At 40.2% G+C, this 10,151-nt stretch overlaps 1 protein-coding gene across 2 annotated transcripts; it reads left to right on the forward strand.

The window, feature by feature from the left end:
- The first annotated feature begins 2,090 nt into the window (after positions 1-2,090).
- LOC127377721 (vesicle-associated membrane protein-associated protein B) lies at positions 2,091-9,036 on the forward strand. Of its 2 annotated transcripts, none has more exons than XM_051425839.1 (6): positions 2,091-2,414; positions 3,794-3,946; positions 4,969-5,072; positions 5,311-5,391; positions 5,833-5,964; positions 6,966-9,036. In XM_051425839.1, exons 1-6 carry the CDS (start codon positions 2,357-2,359, stop codon positions 7,128-7,130), a joined length of 693 nt encoding a protein of 230 aa, XP_051281799.1. In that variant the 5' UTR covers positions 2,091-2,356; the 3' UTR covers positions 7,131-9,036. The 2 variants fall into 2 exon arrangements, with proteins under 2 accessions (XP_051281799.1, XP_051281798.1); XM_051425838.1 differs by having other exon boundaries at positions 2,093-2,414; positions 5,785-5,964.
- The last annotated feature ends 1,115 nt before the right edge of the window (positions 9,037-10,151 follow it).

A 10,151-nucleotide genomic window follows, 5' to 3' on the forward strand; every position in this document is an offset into this window, starting at 1 on the left:
CTTATCCCAAGTTTTCCTCTACAGTCGGACGGGTTGGTCGTAAATACACGCCAGAGGAAGTGGAGTTTCCTCTTCGTTCAACAGTAATTTCCTCTTCAGATACACCGAGTCTGTATTTATTGTGATGACGATGAAGATTAAGTTTCTGATAGGAGGCCCTCTGGCTTTGAAGCTCAGCAATGTGGATACTTGGGATGAAAGTGAAATAACAAACTCTTCTAATTCCCTATAAAATGTAACTGATGTGCCTTTATCCTGCATAAAGGTAAAAAAACGTACAGTCTACGAGTTCAAATATTATTCTTGCCATGACTACAATTATAAATTAAACAGTTGAAGGGAATAATTTTATCTGAAATGAAAATTTGACAATTATTCATTAAACACAAACACACAAGTTAATCTCCATTATTTACTCACAAATTGTTAAAAATAACTTTTTCAAGACAAAAAGTTTATTTAACCCAGAAGACATTTGTTCTCTAATCTCAGTTTTTCTCCAGAAAGCCCAAACTACAGGAGATAATTCACTCCGTGTTTCATCTGATGTGGAGGAAATGTTGCTTTAAGTATACAAGAATACGCTTTAGGGTAAAGACGCACTGTATGCTGCAACCTAGCCACTACCTTACATTTATGTTTTATGAGAAGTGGAGTATGATGGAAACAGAAGCAGCAGGAGCAATAGGATGTCTAGGATGGAAGTGATTTATAGAAATAAATGTAAACTTTAGTCTATTATTTACTGTAGATGTAACACTACATTCAGATGCAGCTCCATTACTGATTTACTTTGTGTGAACCTGCAATAACCAGGGGAGCAGACGTAGACTGCATTCAGATCAGACACCATGACTGATCTGTCCGCAGGGCTCTGTTCGAGGTGACGATACTGAAGACAAATGAAACAATTTTAACTGTAGCTCATGAGGTAGTTGCCAAAGGGATTTAAAAGAAAAGTTGGGGGCTAGAATATCAAATATACTGTGTTGGTGTGGTTTTAACTTCTACCAGGGAATTTCTGAGAGGAAGGCTGTTCTTGGAAATAACACTAAACAGAAAGAAAAAGGTTTAATTCCAGGAAATTAATCATGAATCATGACTGCTGTGTCTAAAAGAAACAAATTGATTGAAAACAGCAGCTCGTTCATGATTCCTGTGAGACTCTGTGGTTGTTGGACTCAGACAGAGGACGAAAGTTTGATCCCTCATACTTTTGTACTATTGTGTGTTTTTCTTCTCGGAGGTAGTGAGAGTCAGCTGGAGCACTGGGATGGATCTGACCCCTCAACCTGAGGGAAATGTAGGGGTGTGCTGAAACCACTGCTGTGTAATATGTAGATAGAGTGTGTCTTTAAAGTGTTGGGTAAATCTAATGGATTTCTGACTTTTATTTGGTGCTATGATGATAATAATACAACTTTATTCTGTTCATTCAAAGATATGAAAACATGAATGATAAAACACTAACATAAACAAACAGGAGTACATGAATATAGGTGGGGTTCAAGGTATTGGAGGTGTCCATAGAGGGCTGTGGCTGCTATTGAGGAGGACACTAGGGTCATGTCCTCTGTTATTAAAAACAGTGGATATTTTGTACTAGCAGTATTTTTATTGTCAGCGTGTTTAAATTTGACCTCCTTTATGTCAACAAAATACATAAATAAAGCTTTCAGCATTTCTCCCACAGAGCGACACCATATACCATATCCCTGACAGTATGCAGAGGTTTGAAAACAGCATTCAAATCTTCATGTTGGAAAGATAAATTGACAGAAAGTCAAATTCAACAGTGAATAAACCAAATATTTGTGACCTTTCTTACGTTATGGTGGGGGGCGTCTATCACTACCTCAGTCTACAGCTCTGGTTCATATTCGTTGATGGTTTTCTGATTATATCCTCCCTGCAGCGTTAGTGTTTTAAGGGTTACCCTAATGAACGGGTGTACATTGTCGGTGTCATGGTGACAGATAATGTTTATGAATGTAAACGTCAACGTTCAAGATGTGAACGTTTCTTCTTCCAACGGTCGAACAAACCACCTGACATCCCGCAGCGGCCCCGCCCCTCGCATGACGTCGCCCTCCTCCTTCCTTCCCGTCTCTCGCTCCGCTGCTAGCGCCGTTAGCACTAGCAAGTTAGCCTCCAGCAGCTGTCGGTGGCAGTCAGTCCGTCAGCCCGTCAGTCCGAGTGGTGGTGCATTTGTAATCATCCTCCTCCTCCTTCCCTCCCGTAGAAAAACCGTGGACGGCCGGGTTGTTTCTTCGGGAGCCAGCTGCTTCACCTCTTCGGGCTACCTGCGGTAAAATATTGTTGTCCTCGCCGTGACGACAGGAAGAAGCCCTGGGACATGGCCAGACCAGAACAAGTGCTGGTGCTAGAGCCACAACACGAACTCAAATTCAGAGGTAACACTGAAGCAGAGGGCAGGGCCGGGGGCTAGGCAGCTAACCTGGGAGACCTTAATGATAGCCACTGTCTCGATTTCTGCATTTAACCAGCTGGCTGACGTTTGCTGATGTGCCGTCATTTGTTGTTGTTGTTGTTGTTGTTGCTGGTGGTGGTAAAAGACACGGGTAAAGCTCGCTGTAGTCTGCGGTGTGTGTGTACGACAGCAGCGGCGATGACAGGTGAAACGACACTGTGTGCGACGATGCTAACCAGCTAGCTACCTAGCATTCAGCTAACCCAGCTAGCTAGCAGGTGAAACTGCTAGCTGGCTGTCATTGCAGCGTCAGGGCAGGCCCGCCGTCCAATTTCTCTATTTCACTCATTCGCTCGCTATGCTTTGTCTTTTCTCCTTTGACAGCATGTGCAAAACGGGGATGTTATCTAATACTTGACGTACGCCCTCTCTCCGTCTTGTTGCTAACACCCGGTTGCCAAGAAGAGACTATTCTAGCATTTTCTACGACCAGGGTGTCATTCCTCAGCCTTATTACTATGCTTATTTCACAATATGTAAGCTAGCAGGCTTTGGTTGAGAGCTTTGGCGTTTACTTTCACTCTGCAACCTGAATTCCTTTCCAGCTTTTCTATATCCAGGCGTAATGATTGTGAAAATACAGACTGAGCTGGTGTGCCGAGGATAATGGCTATATTCTGACATAATTGCCTTAGGGTGTGATATTGCTGTAGAAATGGGTCAAGTGATGTCCTGAGGTGATGGGATAGTGGGTTGTTCACTGATTGATTATTGCAGAGCTTTGGATGCAAAGATAACCCAGGAGAAGATGCATACACCCACTCAGTTACTGATGCCCAGTGCCTCTGATTAGAGCAGAAAGCACAGTGAGGTTGTTTGTCCAGTACACATTTATGAAACCAGTGTTCAGTTGTTAAGAGGTTGAATAATCCAGTCTGCAGTCAATGTCAGTAAACATGAGGGCTGCTTTGAGGGTGATCTACTTGCTACACAACCAACAACGTGATATTAACACTTAAATGCCACAGAAAAATGCCCATTTAGTAAGTTTATGGCTGAGGGCGGGGCATGAATAATAAAGTCCCTGCCTGCACACTTCACTGCTCTTTCCACTGTTTTAATGTTTAATGTGCAATGTTTACGGCAGGCTCTGTGGAGTCCCTGACAAACACTACTCACATATTTATTCTCACAGACACACAACAAACAAGTGCCCGCTCAGTTTTGATTTTTTTTTAACCAGGAATCTAAACCATGCATACACATTACAAATCCTTGTACACAAACTAGTGGACATGTGTTTAAAATATCAAACGCACACCCTTGTTGAGCTGCTGTGTTGTTTCTCTGTGTCTTCCCCAGGCCCGTTTACAGATGTCGTCACTGCCACTCTGAAGCTCACCAACCCCACAGATAGAAATGTGTGTTTCAAAGTCAAGACAACTGCGCCTCGCAGATACTGTGTGCGCCCAAACAGTGGCATCATTGACGCTGGAAACTCCGTCAATGTTTCTGGTTAGTAAAAATGTTTGCATCCCCTGAAAACCACACAGTGTGCACATCCCATTCAGAGAGCCGGGCGATGCTGATACAGATATCGGTATTTTTGACTTGGTGCCTTTAATAATGTGATTTTCTGTAGTTGTATTTGGTATCTGGGAAAAAAAATCACTACAGCTGTGGGTCTAATGGCTGAGCAGGAGAAGGCATTTATTGATCATTTCACCCAACAGCAACACTAAAATGAATTCCGAAAATGGTATCATTTCACTGTAATGCTGGCTATTACGCAAGGAGAAGACAGTTGAAGCTATATCAAGCTACAGTGATAATCAGAATCTGACATGAAATCTAGGCCCATATCATTAAATTGATATAGTTCCAGGAATAGAACAATAAATGCACAACAACCAGCCAGCTTGTATTGTGTTTCGGCACCAAAATAAATCTTCTAGCCTCACTTCTACAGCACTCGACCACTTGAGGTTCGAAATATTGTTTGACAATCATTAGGAGGCATATCTGTAAAATCATTGCAGGTGCCAGGTAACTATAATCTGCACAAAAAGATTGAAAAATACTCACACAATGCTATCTTCTTCCAAATTATTTGAAAATAAAAGAATTTGGAATGATAGAAAGTAGTCGGGTTGTTAAATTGGAGAAATATCATCATTATTATTATTATTATTATTATTATTACAACAGCTATCATGATACAGAGTAGGTATTTGTATTGAATCTAAAATAATGGTCCCACGCTCTTGTCATCTGCATTAAACCAAACAGGATTTGTTACATTCCCTACAATCAGAATCATTCCTCTTCCGTGGTTAGATGACCATACAAGATATGAAAAGTGAACATTTCAGCAGTAGTTAGTTCATGAGGAGTAAGCAGGTCACCGTGTAATCCAAATCATAAACCTGACTGACGTCTTTTCCTTTGCAGGTTGTGCAATAGTTGTTATGGGGCAATACAGGAAGTTAGTCTTTCCCTGATGTTCCGGCTCATTCTGTCATTGTTTTTGTCCACAGTTATGCTACAGCCTTTTGACTACGACCCCAATGAAAAAAGTAAACACAAATTCATGGTGCAGTCCATGCTGGCTCCGTACGACATGACTGACATGGAGGGAGTTGTGAGTACTAGAGCATAAACTATGATTTCTATGTATTTTTATTGTTTTTGAGGTAAAAATGTATATTTATTTATAATTTAAACTACGTGTCTGTTGACCTGGAGTTTTTCCTGCTGAACCACACTGTAGACATCTGTATCTTTCAGAAACCTACACCACGTCCAGAATCCAAGTATGAACTTACACTGAATGTTCTTCCTGTCTGTCTCTCTTTCCCTCTTGATGTTCTCGTCCACAGTGGAAGGAGGCAAAGCCTGAAGAGCTGATGGATTCAAAGTTGAGATGTGCATTTGAGATGCCTCTAGAAAATGACAAAACTGTAAGTCTCACACTTTGGTTAATGGGCATTTGTTGTGCTACTCTTAAGCATTCAGTTATTAAGTTTTCTCACATCCCCATCAGATCTACAAACATGGAAATGTTGCATCATGTATTTTAGATTTTAGATCTTAGAGTAAAATCACATTAAAACACATTCACATTGCATGTTTCCTTTAGTTTTTTCCCCAGTATTTTCTCAGTGTCCTACTCATTAGCATAACACCTCACTGTATCACCCATTACATGCTTATTTATTTATTCATTTATGATTTATTTGTTTGGACTTTCATCTCACTCCCTATCATGTGTCTGCACGTCTCTTCGCCCCCTTCCGTCCCCTCCCTCTACTCTCACCTCACCACCCTCCCCCACCCTCACTCTCTCTCCACAGCATGAGAGTGAAAGCAAAACTGTGTCTTCCTCTGCCTCCTCTGTTAAGACTGAGCACTCCGCTCTGCCCAAGTCGGCCAGCGCCTCACTGGATGACGGAGAGGTGAAGAAGATCATGGAGGAGTGCAAGCGGCTGCAGATGGAGGTGCAGAGGCTACGGGAAGAAAACAAACAGATAAGGGTGAGGTGCACAAAAAAAGGGATAATCTGTCTGTTTTCTTTCACCCTTTTATTTTCTACTGAAATGACAGAGGAAAAAACAATATCATTTAAATGAAGGCTACCTTAAAGCTAGAGTCAAATGTGTATTTTGTAGCGTTTGACAAGCGCTGCACCGTATGCGCCCGAAAACTGAGCAACTGTCCTAAATTTCTCTTAAATCATCCCAATCATTGTCTGAATGCAAATGAGGCTGCAGTTGAAGTAAAAGCTGCTCATATCCAGTGACATTATGTAACTTAAAATATTCAAATACTCAAAATATTTTATTATATATATTTATATTATTTATTATATAAGTTTTTCTGATATCATTGAGCTATAACAAATTCAGCACCAGTGGCTGGAAGAATGTTCATCTCTTTCAGGGTTAAGTCCAACAGCTTTTTAAATGATTAAATTAAAAGTTAATGACCTTTTCTTGCCTTTGGCAGAGCTTTAGTCTGAAGGCTTCTCTCTGCTGCATTAACCAGTGTTGCCAACTTTTTGCAGGAGAGTAACTTTTGGCTGCTTTCAAAAGTAGCAAGAAGTCAGTAAATAGCATTGTACGATAAACATTCGAACTTTCTAGAAAATACATTTTCTGTAAAAAAAAAAAAAAAAAAGAAAAATTCTACTTCATTTGAACTGTTACCTATGGGCTGTGGCCAAATTAATGTTACAGTTAAAGGAAAAACTGTCAGTAAAGTGTTGTGAGTTTACCGCCAGAGACTGTAACTGCTCTCCGTTGAAACCGCAGCAAAAACTCTGCTGTGGGCAGAACAGCCAAGCGCTTCATGAATGATCTCCTACCTGTAATGAACCTGAGACACTTTATCATGAACCCCGCATCATTAAAAAAGGAGGAATAAAACTAGGCCTACCTGTAATTTATATGACCGCTTGTGAACTGTCCTGTTTTGTCAAGTGTTTGTTTGTTGAGCTGTTTTAACTGTTTCTCTGACTCCTCTCTCTGTATGTCAGGAGGATGACGGGCTGCGGAAGAGAAAGGTGACCTCAGTGGCCGCTTCTCACTCCTCTTCCATGGCGACCTCGGCCATGAGGGACGAAGGCCTAAGCATCCGCATCCTGGCGCTCTGCGTGCTCTTCTTTGTCATTGGAGTCATCATTGGCAAGCTGGCCCTGTAGAGACACAGACAGACAGAGCACAGTGACGAACGGACGGATGGCGTGCTCGGGAAGACACGTGTCAATGACGGCAACGGGGATGTCTCCTGGGTTTATGTTGATTTCTCTTTCTTTTTTTTTTAACATTTAAGGCAATATCATGATGGTTTGTCTGGATGGAAAATAATTTAATGTGTAAAAAGAAAACGAAAGAAGGCGATCCCAAGTTAAACCATGAGTGCGAGCGTTTTTGTCACAGGTCTTGCCTTTTTCTTTCTTTTTTTTTGTGAAATAATCACCACCTCTGATCTGTTCTTTCCGTCCATCCCTCCTTCCTAAATGATCTTCCGCAACTTGCACAGATATCAGTTAGTGGTGTGTGGAAGTGGCTTCATGCTGGCTGAATGTCTAAAGTCTTTCATTTATTCTTTATTGATTCTCAAGTCTTCAAGTTCCTCACTCACATTGTCTATAAGAAAGCTCTAACACTCCTCTTCTGATAAATTTCTCTTCCACTTATTACTGAAAATCTGCTCAGAGAGGTGAACACAAGTGATCAGTGAATACTTTTTTTTTTTCCTGACTCAAACTCTATGTTTTGTCTTCTAAACATCGCCTGTAGAAGCCGTGTGTGTGTGTTCTTGATTTTGCCTCTCCTGCAAGAGGGCTGATGTGACTGCGTGTGGATGTTTTTATGTGAGGAGACCACAAACGGTGAAATCACAGGCTGTTTTAGAACGAAGGAAGAGGGGTGGGTTTGAAAACAAAACTGTCATCTGAACAGATTTCCTGTACGCAACAGAAAACCGGGGGTGGTTGTTAAAAAGATAAGACAAAAAACATTTGATCAGTTAAGTCGCTGACCAGACCAAGGAATCAGTAGAAATTAATTAAAACAAATATTTAGGGTTATTTGTTAAATTATAACTCTCATAATAAAGAATCTATGCTACACAGTGATCTAGTTCAAACACAAAGTTGGAATTGAGTTGAATACATCAGATTTTCCCAGTTAACACTTTGATTTTTTCGAAAATTACTTCCTCAGGTTGAGAGAGAGGCGCTAGATGGAAAAGACAAAAAAATCCCCCCCCTTCAAGCAGAATGAACTCAGACATTTGCAATATATAACACAGTATGTAACAATAGTTTTGGCCACCTTGTTTAATTTTGCCCATGGAGTACTGTATTCGCGTCCTCTAGTGTATTTCAGCAGATGTTTGCTTTTTCCTTATATTACCATGTAGCCACGATGCTTCTGTTGTTTATAATATTCAAATGCACTATATTCAACTGTCCACTCTGCAGTCTGCATGAAATGACCTGGATTTATAATTTTTATTATTATTTGTTTGAGTGTTGAAGTTATTTTAGCAAAACAAAAAAAAAATCTGTCTTTTCAAAAGGGACCATCTTGAGTCTGGTTTATCAGTTTGTGTGTGTTTTTGTGTCCTTTCGATTATCTTTTTCTTTTTGTTTCCTGTTGGGCTCTGGTGGTTGTGAGATAACTGAGACAACACAGCTGTATTATCTCGACTATCACATGACCATCTAAGCAGGTTGTTTAAAAAAAAAAAAAAAAAGGAAAAAGAATAAATATCTGTACTTTTCGTTGCCTGAGGGAGCTCGGGGAGCAGAGAAGTGGGAATGTGGGCGGCTGGGAGGAGGACTGACCTGTGAATACACACTACATCAAAGAGAAAAAAAAAAAGGCATCAGCGCTTCAGACCACACATGCAAAGATACAGTCACACAACAATGTAATCACACAGTAATTGGATACTCTTTTGTATGTACATAAAAATAAAAAAGACTTAAAAAGATAACTGGCAAAGTTATTAACATACTGTAGTAAAGGAAGAAAATAATTGAACAACCACCATGGATCATGTAGCATCATAATGAATTAAAATACATAAACCCCCAACTGTCTGCTTCTGTGAAAAGTTTACTCTTTTTTTTTTATCATTTAGTGTGTGTATGTGTGGTTGTGTAACAGAATAGTAAAACAAGTATCTGGGGTGCAGAACCACTGAACCAGTGCTGTTATAGAGGGGATATTCAACTAAATGTTAGTGCTCTAAGTGAATTAAAGGAGCACCCCACTGACTTTACTCAAGATCAGGTTACTCTTCACAAACTTTAATAATGTCTACTGTGTCTCTGAAGGGAGCTAACAAAGTCACCATAATGTCATCGTAATTCGGGGCTTTATGCTACGAATTCTTAACAGAAAGCCTCTGTTGTAAAGTGGAGTTACGGAGACGTGGCCCTTTACTAGGTAGGGAGGGTCCAAAGTAGGAAGTGTTACTTAAGGTTTGACCCACACTAGTGCATTTGACTGTTCTGTATAACTTTATAAGTGCTATCCTAAATTGCTGGAGTACCCCCTTTTTAAACCTTATAGATCCCCACCCGACATTATAGGACATTTTGAAACAATTATTTTGTTCAAAATCAAATTGATTACATTTAGTCACCTACCACATTGAAAATTCAATAATCTTTAAATACGTAAATATTTTTCTTTTCAAAAGTTTAAATGCTGGATGTCTTCTTGTACACTTAAATATATATATATATATATATCCAGATACACGTCTCACACACATCAGTGAATGTAGAACAACATTCAAGTATCAAACTCTGCACAGTGAAGCTCAAACATCTAAGTGAAGTGACAATAATAGATATTTGAGTGGAGGGGGTCTTTAACGCATTTACACCTCCTAACTATCAGATCAGAAAGGTTCAGTTCAGTTGTATAGTGTTAAAGAGCGTGATAGATATTATATAAAGTAAACTTGTATATATAGAGGTTTACAGAACTAAACTTCAGGTTGCAGGTTTTGGATAATAAAGCAATAATGACAAAGTAAAGAGGGTTTCATAACTGCATTAAAAGCCCTGCAGTACTGTTCAGGGCTCCTGCAGGGCTCCTGCAGGGCTCCTGTTGTCCAGCAGATGGAGACAGAGATCCAACAAGCAACGCCCACCCCCTCATCGGGCAACATGACGTCATTGGGCCTTATCCAGGAAGTA

The sequence above is a fragment of the Dicentrarchus labrax genome, unplaced genomic scaffold, assembly GCF_905237075.1.
Source record: "Dicentrarchus labrax unplaced genomic scaffold, dlabrax2021, whole genome shotgun sequence".
Taxonomy (NCBI): Eukaryota; Metazoa; Chordata; class Actinopteri; family Moronidae; genus Dicentrarchus; species Dicentrarchus labrax.